Here is a 26,868-nt window from a genome sequence, read left to right as displayed (position 1 = left end):
GGCATTCGCTCTGCTCCCAGAAAAACTTTTAATCATACAACTAAATCCTGAAATGTCAGTTCCTGTAAATATATATCAAAGTAAACCTAACAAACCAACTTGGCACATTAATTAATGGTCTAATATCATTGCAAACCCAAAATTACGCATAAAATTCTTAGAACACAAATTTCGTTTTGTTTCCTAGTACTACAAAACGTTAACGAAATATTTTTATATATATTTATGATATATCATTCCTATCCGTTCATAATACTAGGTAGTCTTGGTAAAAATCTTACTCGAAACATCGCTATGATAAAAAAATTCAAGGCTGCGTCTAAATAGTACATAGTCTATAGAGTCTTACTCAGCATTTAACAAACCAAGAAACCATTAATTAATAATTCATATTCGGGTGGCCTCTTTTTGTCATGCCTTGATGCCTTTTATTCAAATTTTAAAATTATTTAAAATCATTTTAATTTACGCAGATAGACTATAGATTGTAAATAAACTGTTATACAAAAACATTGTAACCCAACTATAGCATAAATCGTGATCATTGTCTATACCTTCGAATTGCGATGGTGCATCGTTGGTGTGAATGCATTGAATTTAATTATTTTTACTTCGCCGATACGATACCAACACTCATCAGCAGTCAACATAACTATTCTACATTGAGGCAAATGGATTAAAAATAGTAATAATTACTAATTATACCCAGTATCTGTATTTCGCAACTGGATATTTATTTTTTTCAATACCTAAATAGAACCTAGATTTTCATATTTCAAAATTATTTGATAAGCATCTGACTTTGTACTAGATATGTTATAAAAATAACAAAAATAATTCAGTTTTGTAAAGTAATAATAATAATAAACTACCTATAAATAAACAGTTGACGTTTACGATCGGGGTATAACCTCGCATAGACCCAATTGGTAAGCAAATCCTACATTTTTTACCTTTCATTATAAATACAGTTTAGTCTTTAATATTTTAGAAAAAGTATACTAAAACATTTTAAAATCAATGACTGAACCTAAATTTTATTAATATACCTATTAGAGATTTCAGTATTTATAATGTCAGTAGAATATTATTGCGTTTAGTATAAAAATATTGTTGGATTATTTATTATTATTATTTTATTTTATTACCATTGGCTTATTGTTGGATTAATGTCAAATACTGTTTTAGAAAAATTATTAATTGTTTAAGGAACTTAGGGTGTATTTAAGCTCATACATAATTAAAAAGTTATTGATAAAATAAAAATAAAACATAATGTATTTAAGTAATTAATTATTCTGCAAAAACTGTATTAAAAAATTGTGAAGAATTTATACCCTCTCCTCAACATGCGATTATTGTGTTTGAGTATCTTACATAAATTAAATTCATTTCCCAAATAAAATATACATTTAACAGTTTTATTTTTATTGGAAGTCATTACTTATTTTAATGTTTTAAAAAAGCAAGCAATTTTTTATACAGCTTTTTTCTTCTCTATCTCTTAAACTCTTTCCCTACGCAAATAGTTAATGTTGTAATAGTAACATTTAATTTTTAAATCATTACGTTTAATCAAAATTAAAATTTTATTTGCAGCCATCTCAAAAGTTTTGAGGCTGTTCTTAGAGTAAGCAAATACATCTAAAAGTAACAAATATACATACGTTTTAAATAATGCTTGTAAATTATTTAGTATAATGGATAAAAATATATCCGTACTAAAATATCCAAGCACAAAAATAAATTATAAGCCCACTTAAAAAAAACATTTGATATACATAACAATACAATAATTTATGTTGTAAACAAGGTTTCATACACTAATGAGTACCTATATCATTAGTTATTGATACACAAAGTCGCATTGACAAGTGTAAGTTTTATTATATAATATTTAAATTTATATAGGTCAGTTCAAATTAATAATAAATAGGATCCGGAATTATATGCACTAAAAATGTACAAAATATGCATGCATATATCGTATATGCACTGATTTTCATTCAAATATGCACCTAAAATATGCATAAATATGTGAACCAAAATGCATTTTAATTAAATGTATTTAGTTTAAAAATGTATACGAGTATAATTCATTAAATAATCAATATGGAACAAAAAAATGTATTAAATGCATTAAATGTATTAAATTAAAGTTGATATAATTTAATTGTATTTTGTATGATGTATTCAATTGAGGATGTTGCATTTTGAACATCCACTCATCTTAATAAAAACTCGTGAACAAAAATCAATAAAAACAAATTTAGTTGGTATATTTTTATAATGCTTGAATATATTTTCAAATAAAAAATTATGTCGATTTTTGGCAAAGTTTTTTCTTTTCACATTCGCAGGTTTTACATAGGACATAGCGTTAAGTCTTAATATTAATAACTTAATACTTTTTTTTTTTTTTTTTTTTATTGATGTTAAAGGCTTCAACAGCTAGGTCATTAAACTTAATACTATTTGTCCATAAATATGCATTATATTTTAGAAAAATGATAAAATATTCATAAAATTTAAAAATATTCCAAATATGCGAAAATATGTAACATTTAATTTTGCATGCCTTCACATTAGGTCAAGATTCAAATTTGTGTCTTATCTAGCTACTTTTTAATTTAATAAATAAAAATATGCAAATGCATATAATTCCAGTCCCTAATAATAAACATAATAATTAAGTATTTATGTTATAATAATTTTTTCTTGAAAACATGTTTATGTAAGACAAAATGTTTATTAATAATTGTATAGAACTAAAACTTTTTAAAATGTTTACTAATAAACCAATGTATTTGCTACTGAAATTAAAAATCCAATTTTTTCCCCATTAATATGATTCTAAATATACCTAATTTAAAAAAAATGAACGATTCATTTTTTAAAATTTCATCAGAAATGTTGTCCAACACATTGTTTTTTTTTTTTTTTTATAGCTGAGTATACCGTGTTTCACAGTTAAGGAACTCATAAATCATGATAGTTTAAATTTTATAAAAACATTGGGAGACATATTTAAAAATTTTAAAAACACCATAATTTGTAACACAGTCCAAAGTTTAAAATAAATTCTTACCTACTTCAAAAACCATAATTTTCTTTGTACGGTATAAAATAATAATAATAATTGTAAGTTATAGTTTAAATTGCACAGACGTGTGAAATATTGTCTTCATAGTTCATGCAACATATATACTACATTCGAGGAATAAATTACAATATAGGGGAAAAATCAATATAATTAACCTGCATTGAATATAACCTTGAAAGTCCATATAACTATAAACACGTTTTGAGTAATTATCTTCACCTATAAAACTTGATTATATTATGGACATAATACTATATTACTATGTATAACAACATATTATAACTTCACCCATGAGTGGAGAGAAGATCAGTGTGCTTGTTAAATTGTAAATTTTTGTTATAAAAGTTTGAATAAGACCTTTTTGATTACAAAAAATTGTAATAAACATATTTTATGATTGTCCACTAATAAAAAATTTAAAAGAAAATATTAAATTTATAGTCTAATAACGTAGGTAGTGGTTTTCTATTCATTGTAAGTATAATATCTTTGAACTTGTTTTGTTGGCCCTACACCTAACCTAACCTATCTACCCTCTTACCAATAATTTATAATAAATACATTTTTTTTTGGCCTTTGAGACCATTTTTCCATAGAACAAATCCTTCCCCATTCTTCTGTATTCTCCGCTTCCTCCTTCCAATCCATGTCTTCGTAGTCCACTCCTCTAGCACTTAGGAAATCTTTTTTAATTCCATCTTCCCAACATAGCCTTTGGTCTACCCAGTGGTATTTTTCTCCTTGGGTTTTCTTGGAGTACTCTTTGAACCATATTGAATCTTGCTTTCTACATACGTGACCTACACATTCCAACTTACTCCTTTTGATCTCGTTTATAATACTTGGTCTATTGAAAAGCTCCGCTAGTTCTTGATTATGCCTTTTTCTCCATGCTTTAGGATCTTGATCATATATAGGCCTATATATTTTGCGAAGTACCTTCCTCTCAAAAATCGTTAATCTGTCCTCCTCAGTCCTTCGTAACGTCCTACATTGTGAACCATACATGACTGTTTGTCGTATGATTATCAGGTATAACTGAGTTTTAACCTCTTTTGACAGGAGTTTCGAGCTTAGTAGTTTACCTAGTGCATAGAAACATTTATTTCCAATTTTTATTCTTTGTTGAATTTCAATTTGAAATTTATTCTTCTGCGTTACAATCATGCACAGGTATTTGAAAACTTCCACTTTTTTAAACTCGTACTGGCCCACTGTTATGGTTTCAGATTTAGGAAAGTTATCTAGTTGCCTAATAACTTTCATATATTGCGTTTTTTCCATTTTGAGATGTAGCCCTATATTTTTTGCCGATTCTATTAACCTGTCACATAGATCTACCACTTTTTGTTCCTCTCCCCCTAGCAAGACTATCAAGACTATATCGTATGCATAGGCGAGCTGACTAAAGCAAGTTCTATCCATTCTAACTCCTTCATCTCTTCCAATATTTATTTCTCGGATCACCGTCTCTAATACTAAATTAAAAAGGATTGGTGACAAGGTATCCCTCTGCCTAAGTCCGGTTCTTACCTCCACCATCTTCAATTTCGCGTTAAGACTTTGACTTTGACTTTAGTCTGTTTTATACTAGCTTCAACTAAATTTAATGGAAATGCTTCAGAATGTCGGTTATGCTAGTTCTATCTATACTGTCATTCGCCTTTTGAAAATCTAGGAAGATTATATGGAGACCAGGAGTTCTTTATTATATTCCCAGCTTTTTTGGAATAGCTGATTATAAAGATCTGGTCCGTCGTTGACCTGTTTGGCCTAAATCCACATTGATAGTCCCACACCACTTCTTCGGCCAATGACTTAATTCTATACAGCCATACAGGAAGCAATATGATAATACATTATATGTTGTACCCAGCAATGCTATTTCTCTATAGTAACTACAAACATGCTTGTCACCTTTTTTGTGGATTGGGAATATAATATATGCTAATCCCCAATCTGTCGGTAAAATTTCTGTCACCCACACTTCTTTTATTAACAAGTATATGCTCTCTATCATGGAGCTATCTGCATGTTTTAAAATTTCCCCTTTAAGGTTATATTCTCCGGGTGACTTGTGGTTTTTGAGCCTTTTTATCTGTTGTTCGATTTCCTACATCGGATCATCTAATTGTTTTGCCTTCTGTATCCGTCTTTAAAGCTATTTATCTTATGATATAGCTGCCGCATATTGTGTGATCTGTACTCTTGTTCTACTTCCTTTATTACATTTTGAACATACTTTCTCTTTTCATATCTAATAATGTTATGAGCTTCTTTCCTTTTAACTCTAAACATTCTTTCTTTTTCATGATTGTTAGAATCATTTAGCCATCTTTCTCTTGCTATTTTCCTTCTGTCCATGGCTTCTTGGCATATAACATTAAACCAGGGTTTATTCGTTCTATGGACTTTCCCTAAAATTTTCTCCGACACTCTTCCAAGGGTATGTTTAATTATTTTCCATTGTTCATCTACTGTTACAGGATTTGAGTTAACTTCTCTCGCCATTTTCTGTATGCTCTCTTGAAACTCTTTAACTTTCCTATTATCCCTGAGTTTCTCTACATCATACCTGACAATTTCCGATTTCATATTTCTACTCATTGTTTTTAGCTTAACCCTAAGGTTGCTAGCTACTAGAAAATAATCAGAGTTGCAGTCAGCTTCTCTGTATGTTCTTACATCCGTTATGTTGTTGGAAAATCTCTCATTTAAATATATGGTCTATAGGGAAAGGTCTTAGAATTATTAGTACAATATTTCCGCATAAGAACATTCATAACAGGACGTGGATGTCACCTGATGGTAGGGATGTAAATCAAGACCTTTCCCTATGGCCAAATCTACAAGTTGTGTGCCGTTTTCATTAGTCATGTCATGTAAACTGTGGGTACCAATAGTTGGTCTAAGTGATCTCTCTTTCCCCATTTTGGCGTTCATGTCTCCTAACACAATTTTTATTTTGCTATTACTAATTCCTTCTAGTAGTAGTTCTATCTCTGTATAAAAATCTTCTTTTTCTTGTTGTGATTTGTCCTCGATGGGTGCGTGTACGTTAATGAATACGATATCGAACCATTTAGTCTCTATTTTCAATAACGCTAGTCTTTGGTTAATTACTCTAAAATCTTTTATCGTTGATAATATATTATAACGTACCGCAAAACGAACTCCGAATTGTCCTCTTTCGTCTCACCCACCAAAAAGGATTGTCATACTGCCAATGTCCATACTTCTTGCTTCCCTTCATTTTATTTCCTGCAGAGCCACTACTCCTAAACCATATTTTTCTACTTCCTTGATCATACTTTGTGTAGCACCGGGATTGTAAAGTGTTCGTAAGTTCCAAGTTCTAAAAGTGAGTTCCGGATTTCCGTTTCCAAATCTTTTTCCATTTAATCTTGTCCGAGGCTTGTTATTAGGATCCTGAATAAAATATTTTTACGAGGCATGGTTGTTAGCCTTGAATTCAACACTCAACCTGGAGGACCAGACTACCCTAACCACTTAAGGTCAGGGTACGGCTACTGCAGTGTACTGATTGAGGTACACTAGGCGATGGGAACGCCACTTTCCCTACGCTAATAATAATCACAAGTACTATTAGTATAACTACTATAAATTATTATTTTCCTACTGTAACTATTATTTATTAATTGATTTTCGCTTTTATATTGAGTAAAATATTTAAAAAAATTGAGAAGCAACTATTTCTCAAAAATCCTGTTCGGTATGCCAATAATGAAAATTCATTCTGCCTTCGACAAATTTAATAATAATTTCTGAGTAAGTTCATCACTAAAAATTAAATTAAAATCCCTAATTGGTTCATAAAGTAATTCAATAATCGAATTAGCTGTTATACATTGTTATTGATCAAAGACAAATGTGGCTATTATTATCAAATGATTATCTGTCAAAAATTGTAATAGAGTATTACTTATAACATTTATCAAATTAGTGAGTAGTGGATTTATAATTTTAGAATGGATTTTATTTGCAATGGGTTATTGTTGAATGTCGACTCTCTCAATATTTAATACATTACAAAAAGTCTGGTTAGACAATTCAAGGAACAAAAGTGATTTAATGTGGTATTACGTCGATTGAACAGCTAGAATTGTTTATTCTATTATTTGAGTTGGTTTGGCGTCACATCATAATAATATATTAACCTGATTAGTAACTTGTAAAAATATAATATAAAGAACTTTATCGTAAGTTTGGATTTTAAAGTGAGCTGTAATACTGGTTTCATATAAAACTATAAACATTTTAATATTACTATCATATACTATAATTTATATTATTTGTGGACATGTGATATAACAGGTACCTATGTTAGATACCTTAATATAACTTTAAAACTTTTGATACCCAACCTATTATTTACTAATATTACTTGTTTTTGAATTTTAATATCCAAAAATATTACTGAAATAAAAATTTGATTGTTATAGAGCATTAAATTTTATATGATAACCATAAATTCATATGATTTTTTTTCCCGTTAAAATGAATTGATTTTCTATATTCTAACTAATAAAAATGCCTAAAAAATAAAATTTTAAATATTGTTAAAATTTAATTTAACAACTTTTAATTGAAAATAAAAAAAGTTAATATATAAGTATAAAAAAAAAACCACTTAATGGAAATAAAAACTTAACAGTAGGTAGTTAATAATATAAATATATATATATATATATATATATTTCGTATGGCAAATAATATAAATAATCTTTTTCTTCTTCTTCTCCGTAGTTTTCAGCCTTCAAGACCATACCACCCAGCAAATTTGCCTCCAGCTTTCCCTTTCTAATGATAATTCCTTCCAATACTCTCCCGGCTTTACTTCTTCTACGTCTTTTTTACCGCTGTCTTCCCATCTTAGTTAATATATATAATATATAATTATATAGCTATGCTTAATAGAAATATTGTAGTCAATATTTATATTTCATAGGATCAGGAATTTTGACAACGAATCATTTTTGCTTAAAGCACTTATAAGGAACACATCCAAGTCCACTGAAACACTTAAGTGTATTAAAATAAAGTATCATCTGGAATAAAGTGCCTACATAGAAGAATAAATGAGGAAAATAAAAAGTAAGCTCGCTATTGAGAGCTGAATGATAGTTTTAAAAACATAATACTGTATCATTTAGAGTACCTACGTGCCTTCAGACGCAAAGAGTTGACTGTGTTTGGAAATTTATTGTACCTATTCAATATAGAATGCAGACTATCCATACTTGTCGTGTTCATATATGCGTACCTATATTTAACCGTTTAAATACGTGCTACAATTTAATAATAAATGTTATGTATTTGAAACAAATATTTTATGAATATTTGTAATTAAAAATTAAGTGTGTTCAATTACTATATGTTTGTAGTTTCTGGAGTAGGTATATGTAATCAACTAATCGCACATGATTTTTAGAGAAATTAAAAATGTTGATGCTACTATGATGAAACAGACAAAAACTAAATATTTCTTAATAATTGTTTAAGGCTTCAACTACAAGGTTAATAACTTGCGTTACATTTTTGTAAGAATTGACATTAGATTGTATTTCATTAAATACCTACTACATATATTTATATTTGTACATTGATATTTTAGTTCTGATAATTTAAATAAGTTGAAGCAAACTTAACTTTATAATACTTGTTCATGTCAAAATATTCCATGTAGTAAGTTGTATTATAATACTGAGAGGTTTATCAAGCATATTGACCACCATTTTTTCTTTCAACTATGCATTTATTAAAACTATGATTTTAGGAATTTGTTTTTATATAATAACTAAAATACCATATTTACATAATATCTACTCTCGAATATTTCTTATATCGTTTATAATGTCTTGTACTAATATACGAACTATTTTGTTTTTAAATGACAATCCCCTATTTTATTACGAATATTTAGGCAGATGATTATCTAAAAAATGTATTTTAATCAAATTTAAAAGGGTGGTTTCTGATTTGTTGAATTTTTTTGCTCAGGACAATAGTCATTAATAATCGCTATATAGACAAAATAATATTTAGTCTGGTACTGTAGTGACGTCCCAAGACATTTTTCTAAGGAGGGGTTTGGGTAAACAAATTAAAAAAATAAATGAAGATTTTTTAATACATTTAATGGTTACATTTTAAAATTAATCTCTGTTTACTAAATTTGCGCGTTACAGGTAATGCTTTGAACAAATTTAAAATTCTAAATTTCCCTACTAGGAATGCTCATGCCAGATAATTATTATTATACTTATAAGATTTAAATATACCTAACATAATAATAATAATAACTAATTAGTTAACTGTAACTTAATAATCGTCATTGTCCCCATCATATACAAGATGATCCGTTTAAGTGGGTACACTAATTATCTCTTAAAATTATTAACTTTATTGAATATTTTTTTTTTTACTTTTAGGTTTATTTTTTTCTAAAACCTAATAATATTTTTATTTTTTTCACCCTTATATTTCTTAGTGAAATCACTATCAACATTTGATTTTAAAATGGTAGTATACAATAAAAAGACATCATGGATTAATTGGACCATTTTTATTATGAATTTACGTGTTAACATTTTTATTTTTCGTTGATTGGTTTGCGAGATACAGTTCCTCAAAGTATTTGTAGTTTTCACTATTTTTTTGATAATTGTAAAGACCTGGAGCTAGTGATAAATTTGACATCGTTGAATCCAAGGTAACAAAATAAATAACTTATAATGTTCGTCCTATGGCCATAGAAGCCGTGGACTTTGTTTTATTAATAAAAAAATAAATAACAATTAATTAATTATTACTATTGTACTTTGAAGCCTAATCATTTATTAACTTATCCACTAGGTTCATAGGACATTCAATTAATCAGGTATAAATTACAAAAGTTATCAATATTGATACCTTTTCCAACGGTATCGAATGTGTTAGTTGTAGCTTCTAGTCTTTACAAATGAAGAAGCAGTATATCAATACCGCATTTACCGACCATGACACCTTCTTCAACCACCAATACTTTGAGGAACTATATCTCGCAAATCAATCAACGAAAAATAAAAATGTTAACACGTCAATTCATGATAAAAACGGTCTTATTAATCTATGATGTTTTTTTTATTGTATGTTACCATTTGAAAATCAAAAGTTGATAGTTGTTTCATTTTGTTCCATACGTCCATGAACTTGGTTTCACCAAGGTTTCACCCACTTAAATGAATCCCCTGTATTTAAACATAACGGTATAGAAAATATTATCATTAGCACCTACATAAAATGTTATAACTCAGAAACTATTTAATCGTTAAAATTTTTATTTGTATCCATTCAAATAATATTATCAATAATTATAATATTAAAAAATAACAGTAAAGAAGGCTGATACTTATTTGATAAAGAGAAGCTTGTATCATCTCAAGACACTAATACTTAAATCGCCTTTGATTACATATAATTACAATTTTTAAAAACTTTATAAATTTTAATTTAATTCATAATTAAATGCAATATTCAGGTATGGCACGAAGGTGTAAACAACGTTTAAGTTGTGTAGGTAGTGTAGGAGTGCTGAAGCATTACATTTATGATAATGAAAATGGTTTAATAAAATTTAAGAAAAGGTTTGTGGGCTTAGACTCTATAGCACCCCCCCCCCCCTATTTACGTCTACGATAGCGCTATAGCATGGTTCGTGCTGCACGAGTTGTAAGTGGTAATACAATATTCCTTAAGATATTCATTGTACCTAATCTAAATTTGAAGACAATTCATAATAAATGAATATAATTAACAATATTTAATTACGTAATAATAACATTAAAGAACTATTAAACAGTTAAATGATGACGTAAAAATACAAAAAAAATACATTTATAATTAAGACTACATACCTGAATATGCAATTTATCTGTTTTTAACGTTATATTAAATGAATGTATAGTTTGACCTGCAAGCTGCAATAAACACGAATAAAACAAAAATATTTTAAAGTCATAAACTTTCTAATCCGCCTTAAAAGCTTTAAAATCAGTTAAAATTTAATTTTCAAAATGTAGAATTTTACGATGATGAAAATGATACAATGCAGTGAAAAAATCTACACGAATGGTAACTTATTAATTTAAAATAAAATAAGTGAGTAATCTTAAAGGCTTAGACAGAAATGTGTTCTAAAGATTAAGGTCAAATGGCGAGTGATTATAAGAAATAATTAATTTTCTACTAAGATTAATCTACGAACAAGCTTGGAAATTCATTACCTATTATTATTCATTACACGTTTACAGTATAAACGATTTAATTTTTTTTTAATATTTCGTATTTTTTGTCGAAAATAATATCGTTCAGTACCTACCTAAAATATTTTCAACGTAACATAGGCGCCCACAGAAATTTTTCTAGGGGGGGGGGGCAATGTTAGGATTTGAGGATAAATATTATAATTTTACTAGGTGTTTTAAAATAATAACCTTTTTTTATTATACTCGTATACAATATATTATATTTTATTATATTACAACTTATTTTATACTTTAAATTTGTTGCATAGTATACATATAGTAATTTATCTTAAAACATTTAATTAAAAAAAATATTTTGAAAAAACCAGAGGGGCAAATGCCCCAGCTTGCACCCCCCTACGGGTGCGTATGCAACGTAAACATACTTTTAAATTTTTTGCAACCATATAATATACTATATTATATTATCGCAGTACAAATATTATTGTAACGAACAAACATAGTGGGTTAATGAAATTATAAAAAAAAACCAAAAGCTCAGTATGATAAGCAAAATTCGCTTTAGTGTACGTATAGTTGTGAATTATTAGTTTGATATCGTCTGTGACAGTTTTTAATAAAAGTAAACTTATAAATCTATTATAAATGTGCCATCATCGTAAAATAACCAGTGATAGTATATTATAGTAATAATAACAACGTACGTAGTAGTACGCACGTCGTTCGTGGCTAGGTTACAACTAATTATTACGGTCTATTCTATTAACATATTATCAAGTAATAATATAATTTATATAATATTTATAAGTGTTATAACACATACAAACGCAATAATAATATACGTTAATGTACACAATGGTTTTGTTTTAACATTAAATCGATATGCGTAGGTATAGCTTGCGTTTTTAATTATTTTTGTAAACTACGACGATGAGTGCAGCATGATGCAATATTTTTCATCTCTTATTCTCTCTCTATTATTATTATTTTTCTCATTTAAATAATAATTACGACGACTTCTGTCGTCTTTCAAATCACTATACCTACATTAAATCGACATTTTCTTCTTTCAAAGATAATGTTATAATATTAGGTACTTGTACATATTTTATATAATTCATTTGAGAGGAGCTCAAGCCCCAGTCACGTTAGCGTGGTACTACGTGGTATTGTTTGAGAGCCTATATATAAATACCATGGCTGCGGACCAAAATAAATTGTGTTGTTCCGTTCGGCGACGGGCGACAGTATTTCGCGATGGGGTGGTAATGGTCGAGGAGCCGATTGTGGTTGTGACGGAGAGGGATGATGGCCTGCCCGAAACGGATGAGGTAGGTAGGATGAGGAGGAGGAGGAGGAGGAGGAGTAGGTGCCATGAAATCGCAGTGTCCCACGCTCGCGCGACAGGTGGCGGCCCGGGCGTTTTCTCGTGGGTGGATGAGCGTGAGGGTTCGCCGGGACGCACACTCGGAAATATCGATCGGGCGGAAAACACCTACTCGCCGTATACTCGGTGCCCGAGAAAAAAAAAACCGCCACTCTTCGTCACCCGCTGGGCCGGTGGGAGCGGACAGCCGTCGCCGCCGCTGTCTAGGAACGCGCCGCCGCCAGCAGTGTGTCGTCATCGCGCCGCCGAAACCGCCGACAGAACGCAACCGTCTGCACACCGAGAAGAAAGCACTCTGCGCGCTTTGCACGGCAAACAAGTACGGTCGAACTTAACGTCACGTCATGAAGTTGTTGACTTCGTTGGTGTTGTCGGTCGCGGTGGCGGTGGTCGTCACTCAAATGGCGCACGGGTTGCCCGCCCCCGGTAAGGCGGACGCGGCCAAGATCCAAAAGAACATGGCCAAGAAAAAAGGTGAGTTTCGACCACCATCGCGGCACACGCTCGTCCCGCCCACCCACTCTCTCCTCGGGCGGGCCCGAGTGAACTTTTGGGATTCGTATCGCGTGCCTACCACCTGTGCCTACGACAATATAATATTCGATATATATATATATATATATATATATATATATATATATATGTATATTTAGGTATATGTATATTGTGCGGGGCGCCCGGGAATTGGGCCACATTTTAACTACCTGTTTCGTATAAAATATTTGTTTACATTTTACTACCCGGAGATTGGCCATAAAAGTATAGCACATAAATATACTATTAATACGAATATATAATGTTTATTTTTATTATTATTGTTTTAACATATAAAAATACAATTAGTCAAATATGAAATAATTTTTATAAAGAATGTCAATATTCATTTTACAAATATAACATAAGGACCATAAAGTTAGTCAAAAAATAAATAATATGAAAAAAATATTTTCTAATCGGTACATAAAAATATAATACAAAGGCTCTCTGGCCCACACGTAACATACACAAAACGCATTTACGCAGAATCATTTTTTTCTATATTTTTTAGTAATCGTAGAGTAAAATCATCCATTACAAAAAAGATAGATAATAATATTTTTGAGGGAATGACATAACGATTTTGTGTTTTATTGTTATTTGACTTTCAAAATAAACAAAATAATGTTGTAAATTCATAGAAAAAATGATTCTGCGCAAATACGTTTTGTCTATGTTGCGCATGGACCAAAGAGAGAAAAATAGTGCACTGACATCCTCTTGAATATTATTTTATTACAATTTAAAACGTAATAGTGTCCCAATCACTGGGTCTTTCTATTATAAATATAAAATTTTAGTGGCCCAATTACTGTATACCTTTGGAAAAAAAAGGTGAATTGTGGCCCAATTCCCGGGCGCCCATTGTGCGACGTGGCCTGTTGAGTTTCACGATAATATCGTTATCACAACTGCGCAATATAACAATAATATTGTGATTGTTGCACTTTACTGTTTGAAAACAACAACAAATAATAATGCCATGCATCCAACCCCGTTTTGAAAACTCTTTAGCGTGCAACCGCAACGTGACGATGTGCGTGTACGCTTAACCTATATTATAAGATTGTGTGAGCGTTAATCAACGAGCACGTATTCGTTTTTGTCGTGTTTATAGACAAGAAGACGCAGGAAGTACTCCAGTTCGGCAATCAGCAAAACAGACAGGCGGACACCAGAAACTACGGTCGGGCCGAAAAGAGACGTGAGTCGCAGCAAACGAAACACAAATCATAATTACTACAATAATATATGCATAATACATATTATATACACATAACACAACAATCGTACCAGAAGTATAGATTTTTAACGCAACTGCATGCCAATATTATATATATATATATGTTATAATATATTATTTTGTACAATATGACGTGTTTACGTAAATATAATATTTTTTGGTGTCGTTTTGTTGTTATTTCCGTTTTTCAGAGGCACCTGATGATCACCACGACCCGGAACCGGTACCCGAAGTGAACAACGCCCTTGAACATAGTGTCCAGCCGTCCAGACACGACAAGATCACCGACTTCTTTTATAACCCAGGTATATAATTTGTTCGCTATCATATGATTATTATTATTATTATTATTATTATTATTATATTCACCATCACCGTTGGCTTCGTTGTTGGCAATATACTGATGTCGCATGTATCGTACACATTAAAAAAAAGGTCTATAATATAATATCGCGTGTTTTGGTCGTAATAAATAAAACATTATTGTTCCTAAGATCACTGACAGATATACAAACGAATAAAATATTTTAGCGAACTGACTTGACAAACGTGAATTAATGATAATACTTTTTTTTATACAGAGTATCTCGCGAGGATTTACCCATTGTGATATCTCCTGAGATAATTAATATATCATAAATCTGTTGTTTTTTTTTTTTTTATTAGACTCACATAGACAAGAGCTACATGTATTTTATTTTATTTTTTTAGTAAAAAAGTTAAAAACAATTTTTAAATTATTTTATTGTTGAAAAATATAAAAACCCCTATTCTATAGATTTTAATTTGCTGAAAATGTGGAAAATGATTTTATTTTCATTAATCCCGTGACTTAATATTTTTTTTAGTTTATGGATAAAACTTCGAAAAACTGCTTTTTTATCCGGGCGGCAAGACCTCTGGGTATACCCTCGCGGGACACACTATAAGTAATACTGTGTAATATTTATAATAGCAGTTAAAATTGTTATAAAACACTCCTCGGTATATTATAAAGAATAATAACAAAGAAATTAGTGCATATTGTATAAAACGTAATTGTTGACGATGTATAAAACCAGCCGTAAGATCTAAAACTAATTATAATGTTGCACACATAACACTTCACATAATGAAATCGTCAAATATGTAAACAAATAAAATGGGAATTCGAAGTTAATTTATGAATTAAAGTTTAGTTTACTGCATATTAATCTCATTAAATAAAACTCTTAATATTTTTATGTATTAACTATTTATATATACATAAAATATGAATAATATTATACGTAAATGTACCTATGATAAAAATGGTATAAAGGTTTGTCTGCTTCTGTATACGTAATATTAATATCATATAATTTATCAATAAGAATGATTTTCGAGTAACCATTTAGTACTTAAATCTAATTTAAAAAAAATATTATCACCGTATAAAAAGCATATAATATAATATATGAATATATATAATATAGCAAGTACATATCGTACCTAAATTCATGGATGCAAATTTAATATCTTTGAGAATGAAATTATTATGCGATACGAGGAAGGTAAAATGTGTTTTGTAATAAAGAAATATTCTTACGCCGTGAAGGTATAAAATAAATATTGATTTAATAATATCGAAAGGTTTGCTGGAGAAAATTTAAAACTAGAATAAAAAAATAGTCATAATAATATTACCTAGATTTTTATTGTTGCGTTGTTTATATCTGAACTCCCGTATAGAGAACTATAAATATTATTTTCTCACCTTTTCAATTTTATTATACGTAAAAATAATAGAATTTTGACGATATGTCCTTCTTTAGCACTGTTTGATCTGTCACTATACCTAAAAGTATTTATTTTTTTTTTATATATTCAATTTATATTCTTAAGCCTTTGTTTAAATAGGATCAACATTTTATAAACAGAGATATAAATATATGTGTGTGTGTTATGTACTTGGTACATGATTATAAAAACCGTGTTTTATCCTGCAATTAAAAGCGATTCTGATTTTAGTATTAATAATTTAATAAAATTAATATCATTTTTTAATTATTAGATTTTATAACTTATTCTAATACTAAAATACAAACAAGCGTTATTATAAAATGCATTCATAAGTTTTTTTTGATGTTTCAGACATAAATTCTTAATATCCACTTAAAACAAAAAAATATATCAATTTATTATTTTGCGTTTTGATTGAGAAAATCATCATAGGTTTTAAGAAGAAAGCAATCATTTTTGGTAAAAAATAATTAAATTACAAATCCAATTGTATAATAATAACGTATATTTTAGATGAATTTTCCATTAACCAATAAAAATCACAAGTGACCTTTTATAATTAATTATTTTTAAGTATTTAATCACCACTTTATAAAAGTATTTTATTCATTGAAGCATAAAAATTTAATGAACAATTTACTAAAGCCATTGATAATATTTTTCAGTTGTTCATTAATAATTACAAACTATTGTATTCCAAAATGTTAAATATACCGTATACTATCATCTTTAATCAGTTTCAAAAGATAGAACCTCTTCTCCAGCTGTTATAAATGTCAGTATCCTACGTATAAAAATTAGAACTTTCAATAATTCAAGTAATAATATCACTTATACTAATTGGATTTCGAGTGTATTTTTAAATGTATTAGAAACGCAATCGATATCATATACCTATATTTGGCTATTTATCTTGTTTTAACAATATGGTGACCACGAAATCGAACAAAACTGAATTTATGCGTTGGATTCTGTGCGTTTTCGGTTTTCGGTTTTAATGATAATTGTTAATTATTTTATTGACTAATATTAATTATTAATTTTCATTCGAATAAAAAAATTACCATGGATGAAACACAATCCATAATTTAGCTGCAGCAAAAAGGTCAAGATGGGCGTTTCAGAAAATTGTTACTAAAACGTTATGACAAACAACAAACTACATTAATAATGCCACGCACTCTAATGCGACAAAATTTTGTAATCTCGATAAAAAGAACATAATCGATTAAATATGTTTATTGCGAACTCTTGTAGACCACTCGCTGAGCCAATGATGCTCACGAGGGAAATCGTTTACATCAAGATAACATAATATTATGCCTTTTCCTATGACAATTTTTACGACCGTAATAAAAATTTGTAGTCAATCGTGTCTAAATTATATGTAATACATCAACAGACATTAATCGACAATAAATTGTTTATACAATTATCGACTGGTTAAAATACATGTATTTAATAGAGATAGTGTAATTTTTTAATTAATTTAATATTTTCTAGTAAATTAAAACACAACAACTTGCATATTTTACTGTTTTTATATTGTTTATAGTTAAAACTCTTAATAGGTAATATGTTGTCGTTGTGTTAGAAAAAACAAAACAAATATCTGATAAAATAAAAGGAAAAACTAACTTTATACTGTGTTTTTCAAGTTGTAATTACGGTTAATATGTCAACGTTAGCCGTTAGAGCACTTAGTTAATCATTATTAACCACGCCCTTTTATAGCGAACCGGATAACCTATAGTTATATATACATTTTTCTACTTTAGTAACAAAACATAATAGTTGGAAAGAATTTAATGATCTTAGTTTACTATCAATTCTTCAATCAGTACCTATATATGTATATGTAGTAGTGTATAGTTTATGATAAATTAATTTAAAGAAATTTTAATGATGACTGCTTTAGATATTTTTGAATTATCATTTTGGAAAACCAATATTCAATATTCTAAACGAAGTTGAGTTAAAACCATGGTAAATTACATAATTTTTTTTAAATGCTTCAAGAGTTCTTTAATTTGTTGTTATTGCACGTGCTTAGAAAGAAAAATATTGAAAAAATCGAAACGTGACCAAAATCATAAATTAATTGACTAGATGATAGTTAGTGCTACTTTTGGAGGTCAAAAGTGTTCAGAAATACGAAGTGAATCTATAAATATAAGTATATAAATGTGAGAATGAGTATAGTTAATGTCAGTGACAGCCAATCATCCGATAGACATGTGTATTTGTTTTAATGAAAGAGTATACACGAAGGTGTTAAAGGATTTGGAATTTGTTTACCCTTTATAGAAAATGGTTCAGCCCACATACTTTTTTTCAGCTCACAAAAACCAATATTCTTATTATTTATTTAAATGTTTGTCATTGGTAACATATTAAATTACCTACTGTTATACTTATATATAATAATATAGTATAGTAGAAATACAGCATAGCTACATATTTTTTTTTTTATTAAATGCATTAAAGAACAAACAAAACTGGCACAGACAACGTCGGACAGGACAACTAGTGTAATACAATTATATACCTAATACAAAATAAACGTTTTTTGAACAAAACAATTTAGACTCTATAGAACTATTTACGCTTATTAGTAACCTAAACAGTCAAGGAGAAAATATTTAGTACTGATATGAATATAAAATAATCAGAATCATTTATCGAGGTACCTACGTGCACGATGAATGTCCATGTCTCCATGATTAATAAAAGTATATAATAATAATCTTATTCATTGACGTATTTCCGGTGATATTAATGTACGTAACTGTAATTGCTTTATATATAATATTATAATAACTATTTCAAAGTTTCAAACACATGTAAATATATTTATTTTCAATTTTCATCTTACGGCCGTCCTCATATCACCATGTAGTTTTCCACTATAATGGTACCCATACCACAGTTTGACAACCACTGATCTAGAAAACAAATTAAATCCTGGAATAATAAAACTATACAATAATATATTACTATACGATATATACATAGAACATTTAAGTTGTAGTTTCTAATAATGTATTAATTATGAAATTTGGAAATTCCGAATTCATTATAATTATTAATTTTACAGTGAAATTGTGTAGTAGAGAGTAAATCTTATGAAATATGAATAGCATAATATTATACATTTTGAATATGAAATGTAATTTTATTATTTTATATTTAATTACTAAAACATATTCATCAAGAAATATATAAATATATTATGCAATTATAACTTATAGAGTTAATGAAAAAGTGGAATTGTATATCAATAAATTGACATGTGCACATAGTATATGATCGACTCAAATGATGGGAAATAAAAAGATAACGGTCTGCATAATATATTTTTTCAGCTGCAGATAAATAATCTAAAAAGTTGTTTTTTTACATATCAACAAAAAATAAATTACTCTACTTTAGTAGGTACATAAACTTCTCTTTCTAATAAAAAGCTAATATTTTGACGAAAACTTTGTGTAAACTGTATTTATAATAATATTGCTGCTATTTTTGATGTTTATATTTGATTAAATGCAAATTTTGTACCACGATTCTTATTTGGAAACCTTGTAGATTACTTTTAAAACATTAGTTTCGTATTAAATATCCACCGTAAACTCTATTTTTTTTATATAATAATTAAATGTTAATAAATATATTTATATATATTTTATGTATATAATATACATTATACATATTATTATTATGTATTTTTATAAACCTTTCTAATCGCAGCATTAAATAATAACTCCTTGATAAATAAATTCTGTACTATGGATTGATTAATATTGTTCGTATTTTTTCAATATCATTTTTTTCAATGTTATGACTTAACGAGTTCATAATTTTCTGAATGTTTTTGAGGTTAACTGTTGGGTGATTACGAAGTAAATACATTAAATAAAACTTGTGCAGCAAATAGTAAAAAAATGCGTTTAAAAAGAGTCTAATGAAATTTTCATCCGGCGTAACTCGAGAGTTGATGTTATTAGAATTTACATAATACGTTATAATTAAATCTACGTTAAAATAAATTAGGATTTAAATCATATTGTAAAGAGGAATGATTCAGTGTAAATGTATTTACTTCACCTCAGGATAAAGTTCATTTGAAAACAGTTCAATAATTTTGAAGTATAGTAGGTATCATATAATTTTATTTTGATAAAATGTTATACAGTTTTGACATTATAAGTTCGTAAAATAAAGACATGGCATTTTCAAAAAAATATTTCTTTACTAAACATAATATTATACAAACATGTAATTTGAATACATATCATTAATAATTATTCCATTTAATCGTTGGCCTGTTATATTTAACACTCTTATGACATAAAGATTTATTTATACAATTTTAAAATTGTATAATAGTTTTAAATTTTGTTAATCATTACAAGACGTTAATAAATAATAAGCTATCACAATTTTACGAACCATTTTACTATTTTAACTTTTGCAGGTCCATTGTATTAAAATTGCATATACAAGACGCCGTGTAATAAAAAATATAATTAATACAATAGTATACTATTATTAACATTATGATAGTAAATAATTTGTTTGTTATTATTGTATCTGTTAGGTATTTTATAACTTGCCATGTCTTGATATTGTCAATTTTCAAATGATTAATTTTTATTTAGACTTAATTGCTTTATTTTCGCTTTATAACAGCTAGGCCTCACATTTTAGGATAATATACCATTTGTAGAATTCTTTAAAGATAATAATTTGTCATTTATATCACTTTCTCTGTGAACGTATAAATAGAAATTAAGAAATTTTTTATTTACCCTAGAAAATGTATCACGGAAGTTTCGTTTCAAATATCAATTTATAGATAATATTAATAATGATTGCTTGTTACGTGACTTTATAATATTCAATAATTAATAGATACAATAATGGTACCATAAATATGACTAAAAATTGGAGCATGTACAACGAATTTTTGGTTATTGATTACTATGTAAATGAACTCGCCTTGATGTTATTGTCCAAATGAAAACTATTTTCGATGGACATCAAATTTGAATTGTGATCCAAAAGCGTCGGTTTTAGTTTTTACATTTGAACAAATATTTAATCAAACAATGAAAACTACTACCAACATTCACAAAACACGGCATGTGATTGACGATCAACTTTAAGTTCAAATTTTAATCTATAAATGTCGGGTTAGTTTTTAAATTTGAAAAAAAATATTTAATCAAATAACGAATACTTCTTCTGACTTTCACCAAACACAGTACGTGAATGACAACAGTCACCTGCAGTGCTTGTCCTGGAAAGGAGAAGGACTGTGAAACAATACGATATAACAATATGTTTGCATACCGTGGCCATATTGTTGATAATTATTAGTAGGGCTCGGAAGTTATAGGAGTTAAAAAAGGCAAAATATGCATGCAAATATGCACAAAAAAATTGTAAAATATGCATGAAAATATGTTAAATATGCAAAATAAAATTTATTAAATATGCAAACAAATTTACTACGTATATACAATAAAATTTATTTTTTATGTTTGGCTTAATGTTTTGGCTTGTATTTTGTGATGGATTGTAATTTTTTCAATCTAAAAATATATATAGAATAAAATTTATTTGAAAAATTATATTAATTTTTTTTTAATTCATTAAACATATAGATTATTGTAACCGTCATACCTGTAAATGTATTGCATTGAATAACCAAAACTTTTTTGATATTTTCTATGTCAAACGAACGACGGTTGTCTGTAAGTACATTTTTGTAGCGCGAAAAACTTCTTTCAACATCCGATGAAGTTATGGGTGCGTATTTAAAGTGCGCCAAGTCATTCCCAGTTAAGTCTTCTGGTAGTCCTTCCATTGACGTTGCTTCTCCAGTTAAAATGCTTGATATTTTTTTTAATTCATAAAAATTCAATGAAAATTGAAAAATATGCATAAAAAGCATATGAAAATTGAGAAATATGCATAAAAAGCATATGAAAATTGAGAAATATGCACTTTTTTCTAAAATTGACAAAATATGCAAAAATATGCACTTTTAATTTTTTTATTTAATCTTGTCATTGTATAAAATGGATTTCTAGCTTGGTCTGCTATAAATTAAGGGCATACAGAAAAATATGCAACTCCTACAACTTCCGAGCCCTAATTATTAGTAATGTTATATAATATTTAATCAAAAGTACTTATACAGGGCTTAGTATTATATTATAATTTAACCTACACATATTCTTAACTTTTACAATATAGAATAAATCAACGATGACATATAACTATCGCTTGTTATAAGTTCCATAGATGTAGATAAAGAAGCTAAATATGATTAATACTTTTAATTCTACAATTAAAATCCAAATGAATGTTACGAATTAGCTAGGCACCAATCGCACAAATGAACAAAATTACTATCTATTTACTGTTTTCGTTGTAAGGTAAAACTCTGTATGAACCTGAGTATATTACAATCCACACACGTATAAAACAAACTTATTGGTTAAGTAACCGTAATTTAATAAAAAAAATTCGTGAAATAATAATCACTTATTAGAAAATTAAAAACAAAAATAATTGATACATTTAAGATACGGCCATATGATCAAATATCAGTAAATATTTAAAAGCTTGTGAATAAAACGAGCATAGTACATACACACATTATATGTATAAGTGACATGACAAGTTTCCATTTCATAATTAAGGTATGATTCAAGTAATTCAATTGATGTAATAAATAAGTTTAACCTAAAAACTATTCAAAATGTTTCCGAGAAATAAGAATTATGTTAACAATACATTTTTGGTTCGAATAAAAAGTAATGATTTGAATTTAATGAATATTAATTTGGAAGGATATTTTTTGTCCAACAATTTTGTCTGGGTAGTTTTTAATTAAAGTCATTCATTCTAGCACAGTATTGGATTGTATTATTCCAGAATGTTTTCTACAGTAAACAATATACTAAATTTATATTTTAATAATTACATTATTTTTATGTTTTCATGTTACTTCAATTCAAATATAAATTAATGTTTATCAATTTCTCAATTTCTGGGTCAAAATAAGTCAAATTTTAATGAAACTTGTTCTGTACATGGCCAACTATATTTATGAGACATTTCTATTGTTTAAGATTCCTATGGAATTCAATCACTAGAAGCAGATGACCGTTATAAAAGAAACGCTTACCATTTCGGCTCACCAGTTAAAAGGAGGTAAGAAACAATATATATAACAATAACGTAATGACACAGTTGAATTATTCATTGAACGTGGCCATCGTATATTTATGAGGCGATCAATATAATAGGAATGGAGAGAATTCATGAAAATTGCATTACACCAAATTGTTTTACAACACATTGTTTATACCAGAGTTGAGTGCTTGCCTAATACACAAAACGTCCATTTTCTCAATTGATATTTTAGTATTATTAACACTTTGTGCCAATTTTATGTATCTATTTTAATGTTTTGGTAAAAAGTGGTTCTAGAGTGTACGGTTCTTATTTGGACAGCGGACGTGCCAAACGCGACTTGCCTTTCGACCCCGAAGAATTGCTAGCGTTGATGTCCATCCTGGAAGCAAATAAGGCTCGAGACAAATCCAGGCATGTAACCAATAGTTATAAAAGATAACAATTTATTTTTATTTTTACTATTTAGAGCGCATGTATTATGATAAGCATTATAATTTAATGTATAGATAGCGAATTACGTGATCGTACATTTTAATTTGTTGTCGGTTCGCTGTTATTTGATTATTTATTTAATATTTATTCGATTTTAAAACGAAACATAGATGCAAATTTTTCAACTATCAATTTTGATTTCCCAATGAATATTGTCATAGTTTTCCTTGATTATTAAAAAATTATTGATGTTTTGAACGTTTAAGTTTTGATTGAAAGTTGTTGTAATAAAGCTGACAATAATTTATGACACAAATATTTTTAATAAATCATTATTTTGTCGATATCAAATCAAACTTCTGAGATTTGAACGTTTTAATTGTACAATTGTAATTATTGTCCGTACAATATAAATTACAGAACTATAAAACCTATGACGGTCTAACGAAATGTCGAGGTCAGGCCCCGGGTGGTCATATTATATCTTAAAACAATAGAAAACTGAAACATTATAAAGGGACGTCTCTCTTTGACAAATCCACACAGCTATGTTCAAAAAGATTTACATCACTATAATAATATGTATAAAATAATATATAGTGTATAGCTAAACTGCACATGGTTATTGTCAGTAGTTATGGTACACACTTCAAGCGTTTCATGGCCATATCCTGCAGAAATTCTCAATTTTTTTTTTCCAACAACAATATATATTCCATGACGCTTTATACTAAAAGACCTTGTACAAGGCTATTACAAAACTCAACAGCAATAACAATATTATAAGTACAACAATACCGAATAAGAAAATATAACGTGTTTTGATAAATAATACAATATACCTAAACTAAAAGAATTACGTTCACCATTACTTAGAAATTACTAAAATGTTGTTTTTTAAATAATAAAAAAAATGTAATTAATTATTTTCCGCAAAGTCGATTAAAATGTTTTGACAACATATTATGCCCTATAATATTATGATGATTTATTACGATTAAATTATAATCCAGCTGGAAGGGAGAGGAGTGCGAAAAGACATTTTTTAATCATACATAATAAATTATATAATTTTTTTTATTATAATATTAATTTATCAAAAATAATCATCGACTTACCAACAAGTATATTTTTAGACGTCCCGCGCAAAACTACGGTCAAAGTTATGGACAAAACTACGGACAAACCTATGGACAAAATTATGGTCACGAAACAATCCCGTACGAAGAAAATGAAATACCAGAAGAAGATGACGATGATGACGTCCAAGGTGAGAGTGTTTTAACGTTTGAAATATAACCACGATTTACTAAATTTTAATCCTAGTGTAGTAAATGTATTAAACGTATGGACAATACGAGTAAGTCAAACGTTATTGTATAATTCGCACGTACTCTTACTTTCAATGGCGTCGCGTCGTTACGATTTTCTCCTTAAATGGGATGCCGAGGACATGCGTTACCAGTGTTTTTGTTTGATTTATTAGCTATGACCATTTGTCTTATTTATTTTTCTATGGGTTAATATCTCATCGCGTTTAAACTTACCCGTGGTTCATTAATATTATTATACTGTGCATAATAATAATGTGCTAATGTAATAATAATTAATTATTTGAATCCGTGTCATTTGACATTTAACGACCTGTATGCGGTCGATTATCATTAGTAATTTCGTAAACCTATCTTTAATTAAAAAATAACCTTAATAATAATAATAATAATTGTGATGTTGTTGTTGAATACAGAAGTCTGGGCGGAGCGCCCTGTTGTATTGGCCCCGTCGTCGCCGAAAGATTTCTACATCAATGATGAGTTCCAGCGCAAGCAGAGAGCTCTACATGGATCCAAAGTATGATAAAAAAAAATAAAAACAGAATTGAATCCTCACATCTGTGTAGAATAATTATTTTCAGGGTTTAAACCACTACCAAGAGGATCCACAGTACTATAGATTGTCAGATTTCTACCGCTACTACAACAACTACTAAACATAACAATAATATATATAATTATAACAATGATGATTATAATATACGAGTACGGCGATGCTGTTTCACTCATCTAGTGGCATTTATATACTTTACCATCATCTCTAATTTATAATAAACGTAACTTTAATGTGTTGTATTACTGAATCAACAAAAATTAAGATATATAATATTATAATTATTATACTATTTACCAATACCTATTATATTTATTAAAATTAATATACTATATCAATGCATCAATGTCAAGATATTATGATGCGGTTGTAAGTTATATAGAAAAATGTTTAATTGTTTTGAATTTTAAATCTTTTAAAAATTAATAAATTATACGATTTTAGAGTGTATTAGTATTGAATGTGCGCGTGCCACTATATATACATATTATACAAATGATTATACACGAGATTTGTATTATGAATTGTGTCTACAACATATTTTATGCTCATATGGTGGATAACCTCTTTCAACGGTGCAAGGGTTCATATTCATTTTGATGAAATTCTCTTTATCCAAAAGATTGTGTGCAATTATTGTTTGAGTTTCACGCGTTCCTATTCCAGGCCCTCTGAAGATGTATAAAATAATATTCACTGAATCGTATTATGATAATGCCACCAAACACTATGTAAGGTCACGTTTGGTTGGCTCCAGTAGCGTAATTAGGACTTTATTATAGAGGAGATGGAAAAAAAATATAATACACGCATTTATAATATTTCGTATCCAGTAAAATTATAAATGTGTTTATTTTACTTGCTAGTATTATCATCGTATTTGAACATATAATAGTCTGCTCCCATTACCACATATACCTCTGTAATACCTTCCAATCCAAACCAACCAATAATTTGTTTGCCATCAATTTTTTCCTTTTTTTTTTGAATTAGTATCATTTTATGTGATGTTTTAAAAACATAATTAAAAGGTATATTGTAA

General features: G+C 28.3%; 2 protein-coding genes across 3 annotated transcripts; one reads left to right on the top strand and one right to left on the bottom strand.

Moving 5' to 3' along the window:
• Window positions 1-3,640: 3,640 nt before the first annotated feature.
• Window positions 3,641-4,645, bottom strand: LOC149057963 (uncharacterized). The gene is made up of 2 exons (XM_089218272.1): window positions 4,311-4,645; window positions 3,641-4,091 (listed from the first exon to the last, which is right to left on the bottom strand). The coding sequence occupies exons 1-2, from the start codon at window positions 4,643-4,645 to the stop codon at window positions 3,641-3,643; spliced, it is 786 nt and encodes a 261-aa protein (XP_089074398.1).
• An 8,328-nt stretch (window positions 4,646-12,973) lies between these two features.
• On the top strand, window positions 12,974-26,068 carry LOC107167902 (uncharacterized). 2 transcript variants are annotated; one of them, XM_015517124.2, is made up of 8 exons: window positions 12,974-13,231; window positions 14,412-14,498; window positions 14,729-14,842; window positions 23,441-23,522; window positions 23,793-23,918; window positions 25,076-25,209; window positions 25,687-25,790; window positions 25,855-26,068. In XM_015517124.2, exons 1-8 carry the CDS (start codon window positions 13,102-13,104, stop codon window positions 25,927-25,929), a joined length of 852 nt encoding a protein of 283 aa, XP_015372610.1. In that variant the 5' UTR covers window positions 12,974-13,101; the 3' UTR covers window positions 25,930-26,068. The 2 variants fall into 2 exon arrangements, with proteins under 2 accessions (XP_015372610.1, XP_015372603.1); XM_015517117.2 differs by having other exon boundaries at window positions 12,978-13,231; window positions 25,840-26,068.
• The last annotated feature ends 800 nt before the right edge of the window (window positions 26,069-26,868 follow it).

The sequence above is a fragment of the Diuraphis noxia genome, unplaced genomic scaffold (assembly GCF_037042655.1).
Source record: "Diuraphis noxia isolate RWA-SAM2 unplaced genomic scaffold, SU_Dnox_SAM2 contig0002, whole genome shotgun sequence".
Classification (NCBI taxonomy): domain Eukaryota; kingdom Metazoa; phylum Arthropoda; class Insecta; order Hemiptera; family Aphididae; genus Diuraphis; species Diuraphis noxia.
Note: the sequence above shows the minus strand (reverse complement) of the source record. Positions and strands in the feature narration are given on the sequence as shown.

Excerpts from the sequence above, each read along its gene's own strand:
- LOC107167902 (XM_015517117.2), top strand. The coding sequence starts at position 13,102 with ATGAAGTTGTTGACTTCGTTGGTGTTGTCGGTCGCGGTGGCGGTGGTC. Across the intron at positions 13,232-14,411 it reads GAACATGGCCAAGAAAAAAG|ACAAGAAGACGCAGGAAGTA; the intron begins GTGAGTTTCGAC and ends TCGTGTTTATAG. Across the intron at positions 23,523-23,792 it reads GGCTCACCAGTTAAAAGGAG|TGGTTCTAGAGTGTACGGTT; the intron begins GTAAGAAACAAT and ends TTTGGTAAAAAG.
- LOC149057963 (XM_089218272.1), bottom strand. The coding sequence starts at position 4,645 with ATGGTGGAGGTAAGAACCGGACTTAGGCAGAGGGATACCTTGTCACCA. Across the intron at positions 4,092-4,310 it reads GAAACCATAACAGTGGGCCA|GACGTTACGAAGGACTGAGG; the intron begins GTACGAGTTTAA and ends TTCACAATGTAG.